The 21539-nt window shown below is 39.4% G+C and overlaps 1 protein-coding gene across 3 annotated transcripts in view; it reads left to right on the forward strand.

Annotated features, from left to right (window-relative positions):
* The window catches only part of MND1 (meiotic nuclear divisions 1), a 73177-nt gene extending 55852 nt beyond the window's left edge, over nucleotides 1-17325 (forward strand). For 2 of the 3 annotated variants that reach the window (XM_078001601.1, XM_015139353.3), the window contains 2 exons: nucleotides 11277-11321; nucleotides 17083-17325. In XM_078001601.1, the coding sequence (XP_077857727.1) occupies nucleotides 11277-11294 (18 nt within the window). In that variant the 3' untranslated portion in view covers nucleotides 11295-11321; nucleotides 17083-17325. 3 annotated transcript variants of the gene reach the window in all.
* Nucleotides 17326-21539: the final 4214 nt, after the last annotated feature.

Below are 21539 nucleotides of genomic sequence, written 5' to 3' on the forward strand. Positions count from 1 at the left end.
ATTCTGTTTGTAGTACTCTAATTTTGTATTTGTAACATAGTAGGAAAATACTGCTTTAGTATCGCCATTAAGAAGTCTTAATGTGCCGGGCATGTTGGCTTATGCCTATAATCCCAGCATTTTGGGAGGCTGAGATGGGTGGATTGCTTGAGCTCAGGAGTTCAAGACCAGCCTGGCCAACATAGTGAAATCCCATCTCTACCAAAAAAACACAAAAATTAGCCAAGCGTGGTGACACAGGCCTGTAGTCCCAGCTACTTGGGAGGCTGGGGTGGGAGAATCCCTCAAGCCCAGGAGGTTGAAGCTGCAGTGTGCTATACGTGCCATTGCACTCCAGCCTGGGTGACAAAGTAGGACTCTGTCTCTTAAAAAAAAAAAAAGTCTTAATGTTAGAGCATTGAACAGTGACAACTTTGAAATTATAAGCATTTTAAAATTAAGGAAGATGTGTGGGATAGAAGGATAAAGACATAAAATACAAGCTTAGAGAACTGAGGAGTCAGAAAAAAAGCTAATTTGGCCTGAAGAACTTTGATTCTGTAAAGAAATCTGTCATTATCTTCTAGGAAAAATGATACCATAAGTAGAAGAGTTTGCAAGTTGCAGAAAATCAGTCTGTACATTGAGTTGCCTTTTAAATATACCAGTGATTTTTTTCCTTCTTTTAAACCAGAGTCCCCAGAGCTTTGTTTTAAATAATGTTTATATATTTTTTAAAAGATAGAAATGTGAATATTTGAGGAGATAAAAGAGTATATTATAAAGACAAAGCATTTAATTACTTGGGAAAATATAACTTTTTAAATATTTTTCTGTCTTAGCCTGTCTTATGTTTAGGAAACTGTACCAAGTGAAACTTACAGAAAAGCTGATACTATAGTGTGTGATAGAAGGCTTTGAAAGACATGGAAAATATTTGGTATGTTAAAATTAACCTGAGGATAGTTTGATTGCAACTAAGCTGGCCTAGTCCTTGGCAGTGGCCTTTACAATTAAAGAATTTTTAAGCAGTTCAGTTAGTGTAAATCTGAAGTTAAACTTCATATTAGAGACAGGTCGCTGCTTTGCACAACTCCAGGAGGCACCATTCACATATATGGAGTACATCGCCTAGATGGTGATATGTAGTGCCACTGGTTCAGCTGATTACCCTGGGTGATTTTCAAAGAGAGGCGGAGGTAGAATAACTCCCTGAGCCAGTCATTCTCTGTAAATTAAGTATTTGGGGAAACATGTCAGCTCTTTTATGCTGACCACAGATTCATTTGTCATCATCCTGCAGAAGAAAGTGCTAATCAAATCTACACCTACAAAAATAACCACCTTAATCTGTTTGAAAGTTTTAACTAATACCAGATGATCCTCAGTGAGCACAAGCACATCACAGCAGGAGAGTACCTCACAGGTAGAAGGTTACTACTAGGAAGCTAGGCCTGCATATGATTCATCTTCAAAAGGAAACAGACTGCTTGTTCAGGAGGACGTAGAACGTTGTGTACCTTATCTAGAGCACCTTCTCATTCTCTTGAAAGAGAACTTCAAGCACAGTTTCTTAATGAGGTTGAATACTTTCAGGTGATTTATTTTCAGGATAGCATGACTGTGCCCTCTAGCAGTTCATCATGAAAAATCTGACTTTCCACAATAACCAAATCTGACCCTTCATTTACTCTTTCTTGCCTTTTTTCCTGATTTCAGTTTTATGTGATTCTTGTACTTGGTGTACTACCTCTTTGCCTACCTGTTTCATTCTCTTTTATGTCTAGGACCTACAACTCTTAGGTATATTCAAAAAGACGCAAGCTTTTCCACTCCATGGTCCCTATTGTACTGCCACAGCTATTTCCTTGGACAGGTGACCCTCACTGACATCACCTCCAATTGTCTCCCCAGTCCTTTTCTTAATGTTGATACATTCTGCCCACTCAGGAATGAATAAAACCCTTATTTAGGCTTACTAAACTACTGTAACCTACACTGATAGTGACCCTGAGCCAGGATCACATTAACGTTCAGGAAATTAACAGGGAATTGTGCCAGACCGATTCATGAAGTGGGGAAAACTTGTATTGTAGGCATGTTAATTTAAGATGTTGCCATTCCTTGTAGGTCTGATTCAAGTAGCACTTTTGGCAAACACATCACCTCTTAGGTAATAAAACTTCAGAAAAGAAGTTCAGGGTATACAAAGGATGGTGAACTTTCTGGAGGGCGGAATAACACAGTTGAGGAAGAGGCAGCAACTGAAATTTTAAACTGGTTGCCTGCATTCTGCTGTCAATTTTAACCCTTGAATTTATAACTTTGGTAATTTATTTCCCAGCCCAAGGAAAACATGCCATTGTGAATGAGTATTATAGTATATGAGATCTCACTGAGAGAACAAACCTGAAATTTTCTGGTTTTCAGTGAGATTTTTATTTATTTATTTATTTTTTATTTTTTTGGAGACTGGGCCTTGCTCTGTCTCCCAGGCTGAAGTGCAATGCATGATCAGGGCTCACTGTAGCCTCAACCCCCCAAGCTCAAGTCGTTCTCCTACCTCAGCTTCCCAAGTAACTGAGACTACAGGCACGTGCCACCACATCCAGCTAGTTTACTTTTAATTTTATTTTTTAAAGAGATGGTGTCTCGCTGTATTGTCCAGCTGGTTTCGAACTCCTGGCCTCAAGCAGTTGTCTCCCTTTGGCCTCCCAAAGTGCTGGAATTATAGGTGTGATTCACCATGCTTGGCCTTTATCATTTTTCATCAACATCAGACTAGGTTATCTTTTAATAGTTATTTATGCAACCATGTAAATATGGATCCTGGAGAACTTGGAGTCTATTAGAGATATATTAATTTTTGACTGGGGAATGAGAGAGTAAGAATCCTTCCTTCCTGGCTTTGTGCATTTTTACAAATTTATGAAAGATTATCATCTTTTTTGCCAGACACAGTGGCTCATGCCTATAATCCCAGCACTTTGGGAGGCCAAGGCAGTAAGATAGCTTTAGGCTAGGAGTTTGAGATTAGCCTGGGCAAGAGAGAGAGACCCTATCTCTACAAACAATTTAAAATTAGCTGGTATTACCTTTCTACTTGAGAGGCTGAGATGGGAGGATTGCTTGCACCCAGTAGTTCAAGGCTGCAGTGAGCTAGGGTCGTGCCACTATATTCCAGCCTGGGCAACAGAGTGAGACCCTGTCTCTTGAAAAAGGATTAACATCTAGCAAGATAAAATTCATTATGTCTGGCATATAAGCAAAGACTACCAGGCCTGGAGAGAAGTGGGAAGACATGATCTATAATGAGCAGAATACTCCATCAATCAAAATTGACCCAGAAATTAGGATCAGAAGACCAGAACATTTAAAAAGTTATTATAACTGTATTCCATATGTTCAAAAAGTTAAGTGGAAATAGAGAAGATATAAAAAAGACCCAGATCAAACTTTTGGACATGAAAAACTACAATGTCTAACCTGAAAAATACACTATGGTGAATTACCAGCAGATTAAATTTTGCAGAAGAAAGAATTGGTGTTAGTTGAAGATATAGCAATAGAAACATCCAAAATGAAACACAGAAAATAAAGAATTTTAAAAATACTAAAATGGGGCCAGGCGCAGTGGCTCACTCCTATAATTCCAGCACTTTGGGAGGTTAAGGTGGGTGGATCACTTGAGCCCAGGAGTTCGAGGCCAGCCTGGACAGCATATGGAGTCCTTGACTCATGTATAAATTAAAAACTTTAAAAATATGAAAATGGCATCTGTGAGCCTTAAGACAATTTCAAGGGATCTAATAAATGTGTGATTACAGTCCCAAATGGAGTATGTTTTGGTGGGAGGAGAGGTTGCTGAGCCAGAAAAATATCTGAAGAAATAAAAGCTAAAGTTTAAAGTTTTTCAAATTTGATGAAAAGTATAAACCCACAAATCCAAGAAATTTAAATATTTAAGTAGTAGATGCCAGTGATCCCCTTATCGCTAAATTTATAGAACTTCTTAAGACTTTAACCTCTACTCACCCCAAATCTCCATTCCTCAATGAAATTGTTTTTTAAATGCACTTTTTGACAATGAGGGGTTTCATGGGATTTCAGCTATCATGTTAGTGCAGAACAGATTATAGTGGATTAAAGGCTTATAAGTTTCACAAATTGATTTTAATAGGATTTGGTTCTTAGTAGCATGGCTATAGCCCCCCCCCCCCCCATATTATATCACTCAAGCTTATCTCTAAGTCTGTCATGATTTATTCAGAGAATAATTTGGTGACTGTAGCCATAACCATTTGTTCATATGGGGCACGGCTATGTATTCTCTTATTTCTCAGTAACATCAGTGAGAAATAATTTATATTTATGCCAGTTGAATTATATCATTAAGCAAGTATTTAGAAGATTAATTGCTTTGGAGGCAGAGGCAGGCAGATCACTAGGGGTCAGGAGTTTGAGACCAGCCTGGCCAAGTTGGTGAAATGCTGTTTCTATTAAAAATACAAAAATTAGCCAGGCATGGTGGCACATACCTGTAATCCCAACTACTCTGGACGCTGAGACAGGAGAATCGCTTGAACTGGGAAGAAGAAGGCTGCAGTGAACCAACATCACACACTGCGCTCCATCCTGGGCGACAGAGCGAAAACAGTCTCAAAACAACAACAACAACAATAACAAAATTAATTGCAGTATCCAAGAAGTGATATTTACAAGCAACAATTCTTTAAACAATTTTTTAATTTAGCTATTCTGACCATTATTCAAATGTGACCAGAGAAAACATGTTAGTAGAAATTAAATTCCCACAAAAATACTTGAAAATATCTTAGAGGTACTTAAGTAATTTTCTGAGAAATAAATGCCAGGATGACAGTAAAAAGGTGGAGTAAGGACTTCTGAAACTTTGCCCTTTCAGAAAACTTGCAAAAATTGTTGTAGTCAACTTTTTCAGACCTCTGGAAATTAACCAAAGGCTTACAGGAGCCTACTGAGGAAAATTAGCAGACTCTGAGTAAGAATAATGAGCTTTGTGGTATTGAATTTGCCTATTCTCATTTCCCACTCTCACCTCAGCAGTGACCTTGAAGGATAACAACCCTGCATTCCTACTGTCTAGGGGAGCAAAATGCAGCTGGAGCTCTATAAGAGCTCTGATCCCAAAGAATTGTCATTATTTACATGTTTGGTGATTCCCTGGAGGACACCAATAGGAAAGACTGTTTTTGTTTGATCTGGCCTGGGGTATGCCCAGTGCTAAAATCCTCTCTGTGGGGAGTGTTTGTCTATAACAATTACAAACAAATAAAGAAGTTAAAATTACAAATAATTTTAACTTATCAGTTAATCATTGTTGATGAATAACAGTTGAGGCAAACAGTAGACTAATCAAAAAGCTTAAAAGGGCCAAGTGCAGTGGTTTATGCCCGTAATCCTAACACTTTGGGAAGATTGCTTGAGCCCAAGAGTTCAAAACCAATATGAAAATGGCAAACTCTATCTCTATAAATAATTTAAAAATTAGGCATGGTGGCATGTGCCTGTAGTACTAGCTACTCAGGAGGCTGAGGTGGGAGGATCACTTGAGCCCAGGAAATCAAGACTGCAGTGAGCCATGATCATGCCACTGTGCTCTAGCTTGGGTGACAGAGTGAGACCCTTCTAAAAAAAAAAAAAGGAAAAACTAAATTATATGTTCATGAGAGCCTTGAAGAGCAACATATTCCTGAAACTATAGAAGGCCTACATGCAAGTTTAGGGTTGTTCACATTCTCAGTAAAGACCTGGGACGGTCCCCACATCTAGCTGACCTTGATGCTCTGCAAGCAAGAAGCGAAGAGTAGGTCAGAGATATAAACTGCCTTGCTGAGAACGCATGTCCCAGCACACGCAAACCCTTAGGCAAAGACGGCTGAGCCCTTTGGCAAAGACAGCCTCTTCATAGAGGTTTAGTCCAAGCATTTAAGGAAATCTCTGTTCAATTAATAGCTTGACCACTAAGCTAACCAAGTAGAGACTTCAGTGGCCATGCTTAAGAACATGGACTTTACAGATTTAGTTCAGGAAAATTACTAAACAAATTGTAACAACTTATTACAAGCAGCAATCCTGGGGAGTGGGGAGAATCTGCTTTCTAGGGTTGCTATTTTTTTTTTTTTTTTTTTGTGTGTGTGTGTGTGTGTGTATATATATATATATTTTTTTTTTTTTTTTGAGACAGAGTCTTGCTCTGTCACCCAAGCTGGAGTGCAGTGGCATGATCTTGGCTCACTACAACCTCTGCCTCCCAGGTTCAAGTGATTCTCGTGCCTCAGCCTCCGAAGTAGCTGGGATTACAGGCGCCTTATATTATTTTTTAAATTAATTATTACCCCCCTTTTTTTTTTTTTTTTTTTTTTTGAGACATTCTCACTCTGTCGCCTCAGCTGGAGTGCAGTGGCATGATCATGACTTGGTGCAGCCTCAACCTCCTGGGCTCAAGCAATCCTCCTGCCTCAGTCCCCTGAGTAGCTAGAACTACAAGCACATGCCACCATGCTGAGCTAATGTTTGTATTTTTTGTGGAGACAGGATTTCACCATGTTACTCAGGCTAACATTATTTTAAATGCCCAGTTTTGCAACAAAAAGATTGCAAGACATACAAAGCAATAAAATATGGCTCACACACTGGAATAAAAATGTTTCAGTGGAAACTGTTTTCAATGGAAACTATTCCTGAGAAAGCCCACGTGTTGGACTTACTAGACAAAGACACTTCAAATATTTTCAAAGAGAAATGAAGAACAAGAAAATAAAAACCAAAAATTGGTTCTTTTTTTTTTTTTTTTTTTTTCAGGTGGATTCTTGCTCTGTCACCAGGCTGGTGTGCAGTGGCATGATCTCAGCTCACTGCAACCTCTGCCTCCTGGGTTCAAGCAATTCTCCTGCCTCAGCCTCCTGAATAGCTAAGACTACAGGCACGCACGACCATGCCCAGCTTTTTTTTGGTGTTTTTAGTAGAGACGAGGTTTCACCATGTTGGCCAGGGTGGTCTCGATGTCTTGACTTTGTGATTTGCCCACCTCACCTCCCAAAGTGCTGGGATTACAGGTGTGAGCCACTGCGCACGGCTGTTTTTTTTCTTTTTCAAATGGAGTTTTGCTCTTGTGGGAGTACAATGGTGCGATCTTGGCTCACTATAACCTCCACCTCCCTTGTTCAAGCAATTCTCCTGCCTCAGCCTCCTGAGTAGTTGAGACTACAGGCACGCGCCACCATGCCCAGCTTCTTTTTTGTATTTTTAGTAGAGACAGGATTTTGCCATGTTGGCCAGGCTTGTCTCAAACCCCTGACCTCTGGTGATCTGCCCGCCTCAGCCTCCAGAAGTGCTAGGATTACAGGCATGAGCCACCACACGCGACCCAAAAATTGGTTCTTTAAGTAGATCACAAAGTAGACACACTTTTAGCTAGATGAAAGAGAAATAGAAAAAAATTAGTAGCTGGGACTCGAAGTGTGCACCACTACACCTGGCTAATTTTTTTTTCATTATCTTTTGTAGAAATGGGGTCCCACTATGTTGGCTAGACTGGTCTCGAACTCCTGGACTCAAGCAGTCCTCCTGCCTCAGCCTCCCAAAGTGCTAGGAATTCAGGCGTGAGCTCTTGCACCCGGCTGAAACACAATATTATTAAGGAAATACTCCCCAAATTGGTCTACTGATTCAATGCTATACCGATCAAAATTTCGCTGCTTTTTTGCAGAAATTGGTAAACTGATCTTAAGTTTCATATGGAAATGCAAGAGATACAGAATAGTCAAAAGAATCTTGAAAAAGAACAAAGTTACAGACTCAAATTTTCCAATTTCAAAACTTACTATAAGACTACAGGAATCAAGACAGTATGGTAGTGGTATAAGAATAGACATTTACACTTTGGGAGGCCAAGGCGGGCGGATCACGAGGTCAGGAGATCGAGACCCTCCTGGCTAACATGGTGAAACCCCGTCTCTACTAAAAATATAAAAAGTTAGCCGGGCATGGTGGTAGGTGCCTGTAGTCCCAGCTACTCGGGAGGCTGAGGCAGGAGAATGGTGTGAACCCGGGGGGCGGAGCTTGCAGTGAGCCAAGATCATGTTACTGCACTCCAGCCTGGGCAACAGAGTGAGACTCCATCTCAAAAAAAAAAAAAAAAAAAAAAAGAATACACATATAGATTAATGGAATCAGGAGTCCAGAAATAAACCCAATTGATTTTCAACAAAGGTGCCAAGACCATGGAATCAGGAAAGAAATCATGTTTTCAGCTAATGGTATTTGGCACAGCTGGATATCCACATGCAAATGAATTAATCTGAACCCCCACCTTACATCAAAAAAATTAACTCAAATGGATCAAAGACCTATATGGAAGAGCTAAAACTATAAAACTCTTAGAAGAAAACAGATTTATATTTCTTTATCCTTGTGTTAAGCAACAGTTCCTTGAATACGACACCAAAAGCAGGAACAACCACAGAAAAAGTAGATAAATGGACTTCATCAAAATTAAAAATTTTTTTACAATATCAAGAAAGTAAAAAGAGGCTGGGCACCGTGGCTCACACCTGTAATCTCAGCACTTTGGGAGGGCAAGGCGGGCGGATCATGTGAGGCCAGGAGTTCGAGACCAGCCTGGCCAACATGGTGAAACCCCATCTCTACTAAAAATACAAAAATTAGTCGTGGTGGCACACACCTATAATCCCAGCTATTCGGGAGGCTGAGGCAGGAGAATCACTTGAACCAGGAAGGCAGAGGTTGCAGTGAGCCGAGATTGCACCACTACACTCCAGCCTGGGTGACAGAGAGAGACTCCATCACAAAAAGAAAAGTGAAAAGTGAACTCAGGATGGAAGAAAATATTCACAAGTTTTGTATCTGACAAGTGCCTAGTATCCAAAATATATAAAGAACTCATAATACAACAATAAAAAGACAACCCAATTGAAAAATGAGCAAAGGATATGAACAGACACTTCTCCCAATAAGATACACAGATGACCAATAAGCACATGAAAAGATGCACAAAATCATTAGGAAATGCAAATCAGAACCCCAGTGAGATACTACTTCACACTTGTATTAGTCTGTTTTTACACTGCTGATAAAGACATACCTGAAACTTGGCAATTTACAAAAGAAAGAGGTTTATTGGACTTACAGTGCCACACGTTTGGGGAAACCTCAAAATCATGGTGGAAGGTGAAAGGTATGTCTCACATGATGGCAGACAAGAGAAGAGAGCTTGTGCAGGGAAACTCCCATTTTTAAAGCCATCAGATCTTGTGAGACTCATTCACTATCATGAGAACAGTGCAGGAAAGACCGGCCCCCATAATTCAATCCCCTCCCACTGGGGTCCTCTCGCAACACCTGGGAATTGTGGGAGTTACAATTCAAGATGAGATTTGAGTGGGGACACAGCCAAACCATATCAAGACCCATTAGGATAGCTATAATGTAAAAACAGAAAATAATGAGGCTGGGTGCGGTGGCTCACGCCTGTAATCCCAGCACTTTGGGAGGCCAAGGCAGGCGGATCACCTGAGGTCAGGACTTGGAGACAAGCCTGACCAACATGGTGAAACCCCATCTCTACTAAAAATACAAAATTAGCTGGGCGTGGTGGCGTACGCCTGTAGTCCCAGCTACTCTGGAGGCTGAGGCAAGAGAATTGCTTGAACCTGGGAGGCGGAAGTTGCAGTGAGCCGAGACCACACTATTGCATTCCACCCTGGGCAACAACAGCAAAACTCTGTCTCAAAAAAAATAGAAAATAATAAGTGATGAGGATGTGGAGAGACTGGACCTCTTAGATTGCTGGTGGTATTATAAAGTGGTGCTACCACTTTGGCAAACAATTTATCTCTTCCCCAAAATATATACCCAAGATGATTGAAAACATGTTCACACAAAAATTATTATTCGTATTAGCAGAAACAACCCAAAGGTCCATCAGCTAATAAATGGATAAGCAAATTGTAAAATTAGTACTTAGCTTAAAAAAGAATGAGGTGTTGATACATGAATGAACCTTGAAAACATTGTGTTAAGTGAGAGAGGCCAGACCTAAAAGACCACATATTGTGTGTTTCGTTCGTATGAAATGTACACAAAAGGGAAATCCATAGAGAAGAGACAGCAACTAGGTTAGTAGTTGCCAGGGGACGGAGGGAGAAGGAATGTGGAGTGAGTGCTAAGGGGCACAAGGGTTTTTTTTTGGGTGAAGAAAAAATGTTCTGGAGTTAAATAGTAGTAATGGTTGTACAATTTTGTGAATATCATAAAAACCACTGAAGGTCAGGCATCGTGTCCCATACCTGTAATCCCAGCACTTTAGGAGGCCAAGATGGGGAGGATCACTTGAGGCCAGGAGTTCGAGACCAACCTGGGCAACATAGCAGAATATCTTGTAGAGATAGGTGATCTCTACAAGAAATAAAAAAAATGAGCTGGGCATGGTGGCGCATGCCTATAGTCTCAGCTGCTCAGAAAACTGAGGCAGGAGGATTGCTTGAGCCCAGGAGTTTGAGGCTACAGTGAGCTATGATTACACCACTGCACTCCAGCTAGGGAGACAGAGTGAGACCTAGTCCCTAAATAAGTAAATAAATAAAAATTACTGAATTTTATAGTTTAGTATGCTGAATTTTGTAACATATAAATTATCTTTCAATTTAAAATGCCATCATTTTAAGTAATAGTTAATGCCCCATTAATCATGGCACTGTTACGTGCTGTGCAGATTAACTTGAAGTACATAATATACACACAGATACATTTGATAGCATGATGTGTATTTATAAAGTAAAAGTAAATACTTCCTTCTATGTGACTACTTTCTTACCACTAAAATTTTTTTTAGAGTCACACTTATTGTGGTCTTATAATGCCTGTATAGTAAAATTCTTATTACATTTAACTTGTATTTTGGTATGGTGAGTTCTTTGAAAAACATCTCATTTAAACTTACATGTTATCTTTAAAGGAGCAAGTACAATGATGATGGACACTTAGGAAAGGGAAATTGTTCACTTTGACTTTCCATTAATTACTAATATTACTGCAGCTCCCTAAATTTCCTTAGGAATTTGCAAGAGTTTGTAAAATACAATATTATGTCACTATTTCAGCTTTTTTCATAGCCATTTTACATATAAATTTTATTAAAATTTTGTTCATATGAAAAAATATAAATGTACACATAGCCAAAGATAATTTTATATATATAAATACATTTCATTTTATATATATAATTTTTTTTTCAGGCCAAGCAAATAAAGTAGCCAAAGAAGCTGCTAACAGATGGACTGGTATGTACCATAATAATACTGATAAATAAACTGTAGTTAAACTCCCTTCACACTTACTGTGATGTGAAATTCAGATACCTTGTGCTGGCTTTGTTCAAGAAAGGATATTTCTGAAAAATGTATGCATTACTCAGATGTTTACATATTAAATCATTTCAGTTATTTAAGGTTATTTTTTATAATCTTATGAGTCATTTTGTAAAGTATCAGATATTTTTGTAAAACTAATGATTGCTTCCAGTTTAACTTTTGTACAGCTTTTCCCAAGATAAGTCACTTGGGCTAATAACTTAACTTTCATATATATTAATGTAAGATACACTTTAAGATAATGGAATCTTAAAGATTTATATTCTCGCTAATAATAATAATAGCTAAGGTTTGTTGAGGACTGACTATATGCCAGTTATTGTAATGTCTATGGTTCATTCTCATTTTATCTCCATGATAATCTTGTGAGGTAGATATGATTATTATCCCTAATTTAGGAGACAAACTAAGACCCTCAGGAGTCCAAGGCCACACATTAGTCAGACAGCAGAACAGGAATTAGAATCCAGCTTTTTTGGCTGGACTTAAAGTGACTGTGTTTAGTCAAAGGCGATTAGTCACTGGAAGAACAGACGCTGGAGCCAGGTTTCTCTGACTCCCTGTCCAGGCCTCTGTTTCACACAAAAAAAAAGAATTATTTTTTTCCTACTCTATTTTATAATTAAATAGACTGGTAAAATCAATATAATTGGCCTTTAGAGTTGTTGTTTTTTTTTTTTTCTGAAATTGCAGTTTTATTTATTACAAAGTTATTTCTTAAGTAAGGTAATGCTTTAGCGATAAAAATAGAGGAGGGTACAAAAGCAAACTGACATAAAAGAGAATAATGAAATGTGTCCCACAAAGTGTAAATAAATATGGATTTTTAGGTTAAAAATAAGACAGAAATCCAAGGTGATTTCCCCCAGTATTTTCAACAAAGAGGCTCAGCACACAGTAGGCACAGGCAGCATGTGTGTGTAGTGGGAGGAACGTGGCTTTGAAAAGAATCCAAGCTGTTCTCCTTACTTGCTGTGTGACCTCTTGACCCCCTCTCAGCCTGCTTCCTCATCTGTTCATTGTGGATAAATAATACCTACCTCCCATTTTGGGAGGATTAAATAAGACAGTTTGTAAGCCCTTCAGCACCATGTTGGACACGTAGATAAATACTCCTCTTTTCCTTTTCTTCTCTTAAAAAAGTTCATGATTTCCAATTGATCATAAACTTCCAAAATTATAATTGGAAAAACATTTGGAATGGCTTTTTTTTTCCCCTATCCTATTAGCTACAGAAGAACCTGGGACTTTTAAAACCATGAGGAAGAAAGATATTTTTAGAATAGCAGAAACAGCTGTTAAGAACCATATTTCCATTTAAAGTTATAGCTTACTCCTTCCAGCTTCCAGCATAAACATGTGTTATGAAAAGACGGAGATAAGAGATAAAGCATCACACCTCAGAAAACCGCCACCTTCACAACAAACAAAAAGAAAACAGTAATAAAATGAGAATTATTTTTTTCCTAGTCTGTTTTAGAATTAGGTAGATTGGTAAAATCAATATAATTGGCCTTTAGTTTTTTGGTTTTTTGTTTTTTTAATGAAATTGCAATCTTATTTATCATATAGCTATTAAAGTTTGCTTTAATATTCATATTTAAATTATCATATAGAAAGAAAGTTTGCTTTCTTTTTACTTAAAAAAGCCCTGGCCGGGCGTGGTGGCTCACGCCGGTAATCCCAGCACTTTGGGAGGCCAAGGCAGGAGGATCACTTGAGGTCAGGAGTTCAAGACCAGCCTGGCCAACATGATGAAACCCTGTCTCTACTAAAAATACAAAAATTAGCCAGACATGGTGGCACACACCTGTAACACTAGCTACCCAGGAGGCTGAGGTAGGAGAATTGCTTGAACCCAGGAGGCAGAGGTTGCAGTGAGCTGAGATGGTGCCACTGTACTCCAGCCTGGGCAAGAGTGAGACACTGTCTCAAGAAAAAAAAAGTCCTTAAAAATGTATCTGGAATTGAGAATATATACTGTTCAACAATTTGGTATCTCAGTTCTATAGGATGAGAGATTACCAAATGTCACATCTAAATGTTTGGTGACATTAAATACACTTTAAGTGTGATTTCAATTATATCATATGAAACCTTGCTTAATAATTAAGATGGTGAGGTTTTTGTAAACACATATGAGAGATATCTTAATGAGTGAAGAGGGATAGGTGTTGCCAGGGCCTAACCTAGATTCATTGCAAATGATATTGCTCATCCTATTCCTATAGGTATCTTCGCCGTGCCACCGTATAAATCAAACAGCCTTAAGGTTGTTTGTTTAAAATAAAAAAATTATTCTATATCCATTTATAAAAATTTCTACATTAAATAGGGAAATTATTTGACAGAGAATGAACTATCAAGATTGTCAGTGACATTATCTTGAAGGCCGACATCCAGTGGCCCAAAGAAATGTTTAATCAGAGTCTTCTTTGAATTGGTCCAGTAGGCATAGTTGTGGAGAGGTTTTTATTTGTTCTTTTTCTTGCTTTTAACCTTTAAATGTTTATAATGAAATGGTTTCTTATCCTTCTATAAATCAGGAAATCCTTCCTGTAGAGGCTATTCAGTAGTCTTACCCTGATGCCTCATTCTCTTTTCTGATCCAGGTTTGAAGTTGATTCCCTGCAAGCTTCCTACATTGTTGTATCTGTTCTCTCATTTCCTAGAAATCTTTCTGTATTCATGAAGCCTATCCTGTAAGCTGTACACATAAGACTTGGCCTTTTCTCTCTGAGACACCTATCACTTTATAATTGTTTAGTAATAAATTATTATTTTTTCTCTCTTGTGTCAACTTGAAGGCATAGGTTCTTCACATTCTGTAATATCTGCAGTACACCTGATACTTGTCTTATGTAGCAGCAGACCCTCTATAACATTTGGGTGTGATTAGCAAGAATGTACTGGTTGGGCAGAGACTGGTAAAAATTATCCTAGAATACCTTATGGTGCTATTTTAACATTCTCTCTTAGGTTGTTGTGAAAAGTAAAGATTCATTTTAGATTGTTACAAAGGGTAAAGATCATTTTAATATCTGTTGACATTCCATAACACTTTAATTGAAAGAAATTAATTTTGTTAACATTATTCTATTTGATGCAGTAGTATTCTCCATAAAATTCATTCCAGAAATGTGCTTATCATTATTTGATACTTGGAATTAAACTTCCATAGAAAAAATATTTTAAAAAGTGATCAAACTCTATGTATTAGTTTTCTAGAGATGCCAGAACAAAGTATCACAGATAGGGTGGCTTAAACAACAGAAATTTTTCTGACCATCCTGGAGAATCAAATTTCAAGATCAAGATGTTGGCAGGTTTGGTTTCTTCTGTAGGTCTTCCTTCTCACTGTGTCCTCTCACAATCTTTCCTGTGTCTCTCGGTGTGTTCACATTTCCCGTTTTTTTTTTTTTTTTTTGAAATGGAGTCTTGCTATGTTGCCCAAGCTGTAGTACAGTGGCGCAATCTCAGCTCACTGCAACCTCCACCTCCCTGGTTCAAGCAATTTGCCTGCCTCAGCCTCCTGAATAGCTGGGATTACAGGTGCACACCACCAGACCCGGCTAATTATTTTTGTATTTTTAGTAGAGATGGGGTTTCACCATGTTGGCCAGACTGGTCTCTCAAACTCCTGACCTTAGGCAATCTGCCTGCCTCGGCCCCCACAGAGTGCTGGGATTACAGGCGTGAGCCACTGCACCCAGCCAATCCTTTTCCTTTCTCTTTCTGCTTTTTTTTTTTTTTTTTAAGACAGAGTCTTGCTTTTTCGCCAGGCTGGAGTGCCGTGGCACTATCTCAGCTCACTAAACCTCTGCCTCCTGAGTTCAAGCGATTCCCCTGCCTCAGCCTCCTGAATAGCCGGGACTACCGGTGCACGCCACCACGCCCAGCTAATTTATTTGTATTGTTAGTAGAGGCAGGATTTTACTATGTTGGCCAGGATGGTCTCTATCTCTTGACCTCGTGATCCTTTTCTTATAAAGACACCAATCCTACTGGATTAGGGCCCATCCCAATGACCTCATTTTAACTTAATCACCTCTTTAAAGATATGTTTCAATATAGTCACATTCTGAGGTCATAGGGGCTAGGACTTCAACATACAAATTTGGGGGGAAAATGATTCGGCCCATAACATTCCAGAAGAACCTATTCTAACCCTTTACTTCATTGTCACTACTAATAGATTGTTTAACATTTTACAGAATACTCTGACAAGCTATAACATCTTATACCATCGTTTTTTCTGTGTGTGTAATACATTTTCATCATAAAGGTTGTATATGTACATTAAAGAAATATATGAAATTAAGAAAAGAAAGGCTGGACACGGTGGCTCACACTTGTAATCCCAGCATTTTGGGAGGCCGAGGTGGGTGGATTGCTTGGGCTCGGGAGTTCAAGACCAGCCTGCGCAACATGAAACCTCATCCCTACAAAAAATACAAAAGTTGCCGGGTATGGTGGTGCACGCCCGTTGTCTCTACTACTTGTGGGGCTGAGGTTGGAGGATTACCTGAGCCTAGAAGGTGGAGACTGCAGTGAACTGAGATTGCACCACTCATTGCACTCCAGCCTGGGAGACAAAGCAAGATCCTGTCTCAAGGAAAAAAAAATCCACTGTTCCTCCCACCCTCTCAAGTGCAGCCACTGTGAGCGCACTGGCACTGTCCTGCCTCCCTCACTAGCTTCCTGATGAGTAGACATTTAGATTGCTCTTATTTTTCTATTATGGCACTGGGATAAAGACCCTTGACCAAAAATCCTTGTACACAGTTTGTTTTCTTTCCTTGGGATAAATCCCCTGAAGTAGACGTACCACTTTTTTTCAGTCGTTAATGCATTTTAAATCCCCCCAGGAGATGCTGAGGACATTTCTATTCTTAGTCTTAAGAGAACCCCTTTCCCTGCTCCCCACCCCCCTCCCTACTACTGGCCTGATTGTCTGGAAGCCATTACTGTCTGTGGGACAGGAAGAAGGGTCCGGAGAGAATGTGTTCCCTTTGGGAACCGGAGCAACTTTAATTCCTGAGGCAACAGTCCTGGCCTCTGCTGTGGAAATGTAGAAGAGACACCATTAACCTGTCCCTGTTTTTGTATTATTCTTAATTAAGTCTGATATTTAGCAGCAAGCAGCCTATAGAATTTTTAAATATGAGATCTATTAACTTGTTCAAAATAGTATTTAAATACTTTTTGTTTGATACGGAGTTTCACTCTTGTTGCCTAGGCTGGAGTGCAATGGTGCAATCTCGGCTCACCACAACCTCCGTCTCCTAGGTTCAAATGATTCTCTTGCCTCAGCCTCCCGAGTAGCTGTGATTACAGGTGCCCGCCACCAACCACGCCCAGCTAATTTTTGTATTTTTAGTAGAGACGGGGTTTCACCATCTTGGCCAGGCTGGTCTCAAACTTCTGACCTCATGATCCGCCTGCCTCGGCCTCCCAAAGTGCTGGGATTATAGGCATGAGCTACCACATGAGCTACCTGACCTTAAATACTTTTTAATTAGTTGCCATTACTCTTAAAAATACAGAAAACTCCTTATTTTGATGTATCTGAAAGTTAATAGAAGGAAGTAAAAGAACAATGAAGATAATTGTACTTGAAATGTTTTATGATTATGTTTTTCTCAAAATTATTTCTCAATTTTCTTTATAGATAACATATTTGCAATAAAATCTTGGGCCAAAAGAAAATTTGGGTTTGAAGAAAATAAAATTGATAAAACTTTTGGAATTCCAGAAGACTTTGACTACATAGACTAAAATATTCCATGGTGGTGAAGGATCTACAAGTTTGTGAATATGTAAATTTTAAACTATTTAACTAAGTGTACTGAATTGTCATTTGCCTGTAACTGTATTTATCATTTTATTAATGTTAAATAAAGTGTAAAATGCAGATGTTCTTCACCCCTTTTTGTAGATCAAAAGCAGGATGATAACCATATCGCCCCAGTGCTCATCAGAGTAGGACAATACAAATAAAGCCATCCATCTCAGTCCAGGCAGATAACAAATGATTTTTTTTTAAAGATCAAAACCATGACATGATAATGCTTTAGTTTTGTTTAAATATTAATATTAACTATTAAGGGTGTATTTGGACAGGGCGTGGTAGCTCACACCTGTAATCCCAGCGCTTTGGGAAGCTGAGGCAGGCAGGTCACTTGAGCTCAGGAGTTCAAGACCAGCCTGGCCAACATGGCAAAACCCCCCTCTCTTAAAAATACAAAAAGTAATTCCAACTACTTAGGAGACTGAGGCAGGAGAATTGCTGGAACCCAGGAGGCGGAGGTCACAGTGAGCTGAGATTGCGCCACTGCACTTTAGCCTGGGCAACAGAGCAAGGCTGTGTCTCAAAAAAAAAAAAAAAAAAATGTATTTGAAGGATCCAGCATACATATACACACACCTAAATGCTTGGAAATAACCTTTAAAATCCTAATGGCTGCTCTCCTATTTCCCAACAGTGACCGAACTCAGTATTCTGCATTATCTTTGCAAATTTCCCACAGAAAAAAATACAGAAAGTTGGTATTCCTCAAATGTAGTTAAGTAGTAATGCCTCAGACATGAAAACTCCTTTTTTCTTTTGAGTTTTTGATACCTTTCTACTGGAAGGAACAAGTGCAGGGTCATTTGTCCTGATTTATGCACTTTTTATAAGATGATATACAGTCATGTGTTACTTATCAATGGGGATATGTTACTTATCAATGGGGATATTGCTCCTAGGCTACAAACCTATACAGCATATTATGGTACTAGAGACTGTAGGCAATTGTAACACAATGGTAAGTATTTGCATATCTAAACATAGGAAAAATATAGTAAAAACACAGTATAGGACCATGCGCAGTGGCTAACTCCTGTAATCCCAGCACTTTGGGAGGCCAAGGCAGGTGGATGATCTGAGGTCAAAACTTCGAGACCAGCCAGGCCAGCATAGCAAAACCCTGTCTCTACTAAAAATAAATTAGCCGGGTGTGGTGATGCACGCCTGTAGTCCCAGCTACTCAGGTAAGCTGAGGCACAAGCATTGCTTGAACCCAGGAGGCGGAGGTTGCAGTAAGCTGAGATTGCGTCACTGCACTCCAGCCTGGGCAACAGAGCGAGATTCTGTCTCAAAAAAAAAAAAAAAGTATAAAAGATAAAAATGGCACACCTGTCAAGGGCACTTACCATAAATGGAGCTTGCAGGACAAGAAGTTGCTCTGTGTGGCAAGGTGCAGTGACTCACGCCTGTAATCCCAGCACTTTGGGAGGCCAAGAAAGGCAGATCACAAGGTCAAGAAATCGAGACCATCCTGGCCAACATGGTGAAACCCCATCTCCTAAAAAAGAAAATACAAAAATTAGCCGTGGTGGTATGTGCCGGTAGGCCCAGCTACTCAAGAGGGTGAGGCAGGAGAATCGCTTGAACCCAGGAGGCAGAGGTTGCAGTGAACCTAGATCGCACAACTGCACTCCAGCCTGGGCGACAGAGTGAGACTCCATCTCAAGCAAAAAAAAAAAAAAAAAAAAAAAACAGAAGTTGCTCTGAGTGAGTGAGTGGTGGGTGAATGTGAAGGCCTAGGACATGACTACACACTACTCTAGACTTTGTAAACACTGTACACTTGGGCTACACTAAATTTATAAAAAAAATTTTCCTGTAATAACCTTAGCTTACTATAATTTTTTACTTTATAAATTTAAGTTGTTTAAACATTTTGGCTCTTGTGAAGCATTTAGTTTAAAACGTACAGCTGTACAAAAATTGTATTAATATTAAAAATATTAAATATTAAAAATAATAAATATTTAAAAATTTTTTGAGGCCGGGCGTGGTGGCTCATGCCTGTAATCCCAACACTTTGGGAGGCCAAGGCAGGTGGATCACCTGAGGTCAGGGATTCGAGACCAGCCTGACCAACATGATGAAACCCTGTCTCTACTTAAAAAAAAAAAAAAAAAAAAAAAAAAGACAAAATTAGCCAGGCATGGTGGCGGGGGCCTATAATTCCAGCTACTCAGGAAGGCTGAGGCAAGAGAATCACTTGAACTTGGGATATGGAGGTTGCAGTGGGCCCAGATCGCGCCACTGCCCTCCAGTCGGCAACAAGAGCGAAGCTCAAAAAAAAAAAATTTGTCTGCATGTGGTGGCTTACACTTGTAATCCCAACACTTTGGGAGGCTGAGGCAGGCGGATCACTTGAGCCCAGGAGTTCGAAACCAACCTGGGCAAAGTGATGAAACCCTGCCTATACAAAGAAATAGAAAAATTAGCTGAGTGTGATGGTACGTACCTGTAGTCCCAGCTATTCGGAAGGCTGAAGTGGAAGGATCACTTGATCCTGGAAGTCAGGTTGCACTGAGCTGAGATCATGCCACTGACTCCAGCCTGAATGACAGAGTGAAATTGTGACTCAAAAGAAAAAATTAAAAACTTTTTGTTAAAAACCAAGGCAAACACATTAGCCTAGACCTACACAGGGTCAGGATCACCAATATCACTGTTTCCACCTCCACATTCTGTCCCACAGGAAGGTCTTCAGGGGCAATAACGTGCAGGGAGCTGTCATCTTCTGTGGAAACAGTTCTGGAAAACTTCCCAAAGGACCTGCCTGGGCCTGTTTGACAGTGAGCTTTTTGTTTTATTTTTGTTTTTGTTTCTGTTTCTTTTGAGATGGAGCTTTGCTCTGTCACCCAGGCTGGAGTACAATGGCATGATCTCAGCTCACTGCAACCTCCAACTACTGGGTTCAAACGATTCTCCTGCCTCAGCCTCCTGAGTAGCTGGGATTACAGGCATGCACCACCACACCTGGCTAATTTTGTATTTTTAGTAGAGATGGGGTTTCTCCATGTTGGTCAGGCTGGTCTCAAATTCCTGACCTCAGATGATCCGCCCCCGTTGGCCTCCCAAAATGCTGGGATTACAGGCATGAGCCCCTGCACTCGGCCAACCTTTTTAATAAGTAAAAGGAGTACACTCTAACATTAAAAACATGGAAAATACATAAACCGGTAACATCGTCATTATCATTGTCAAGTATTATGTACTATATATACTTGTATTGCCACACTTTTATTCAGCTGGCAGTGCAGTAGGTTTGTTTACACCATCATCACCACAAACACATGAATAATGTGTTGCACTAAGACATTGCTATAGCTACGATGTCACTAGGTGGTAGGAATTTTTCAGTTCCATTATAATCTCATGGGACCACCATCATATATGTAGTCTGTTCTTGACACTGTTGTTAAACAATACATGACTGTAGTTGTGTTTGTATAGCACACATCACCAAGTATATAAAATTTTAGGGTTATTTTTCAGCTATCTAAAAAAGTAGGTTAAAAATGATATATCCCATGTATATATCTTTTTCCAGTTCAGCCTGGCTATTTAGATAATTTGCAGGCACTCCACATCTAAAGAAATAAAATCAAAACGTATGTAATGCCCTTTACACACATGCTTAGTTTTTTTACATTGTCCAATTTTGATTTAAGTAACTCAAGTGAAATACTCCATATGTCTGAAATGACCCAAATGGCATCCAAACCATTTGTTAATGAATCTGGCCTTTGTATCGCATGGAGTTGCTCTGGGCCTACTTAATCACTTCCTGGAGGTTGGTGGGGAGCAAATTGGTCTATCTTTGTTCATGAGGCCAGTTTACGTTGCCTTAGGCAACAGCTCTTCTGACAAGAGAAAGTATTTGATGTGAGAGACAGAGGACAAAAAATAAAAAGAACCAATTTTTCTAAAACTAATTGTGGGAATTCCAAAACTTCTCAGGCCCAATTTGCTATTATTATAAAAGATACTTGTTTAGAAAGGAGGTATGTGTGTTCAAAAAGGAAACCATTTCTAATGATCTCTAAAAGATGCTGTTTAATATTTAGGTAACTTAAGAATTTAGTTCTCTATAGGGCTAGCACAAGAGTGAGTGAGATGGGGGTCTATACATGAGCTAACCAGAGGCTTAGCATCTTCTTTAGCCAGCAGTGTGCTAAGTGTTTAATAGCTGGCGGTCTGGAAGAGGGAAGGTGACTTACAGTGTTTGCCTACTTGCGTGGTGTAAGTACTGCCAGCATAGGTTACCAATGCGATACCAGTAG

Source organism: Macaca mulatta, chromosome 5, assembly GCF_049350105.2.
Source record: "Macaca mulatta isolate MMU2019108-1 chromosome 5, T2T-MMU8v2.0, whole genome shotgun sequence".
Lineage (NCBI taxonomy): Eukaryota > Metazoa > Chordata > Mammalia > Primates > Cercopithecidae > Macaca > Macaca mulatta.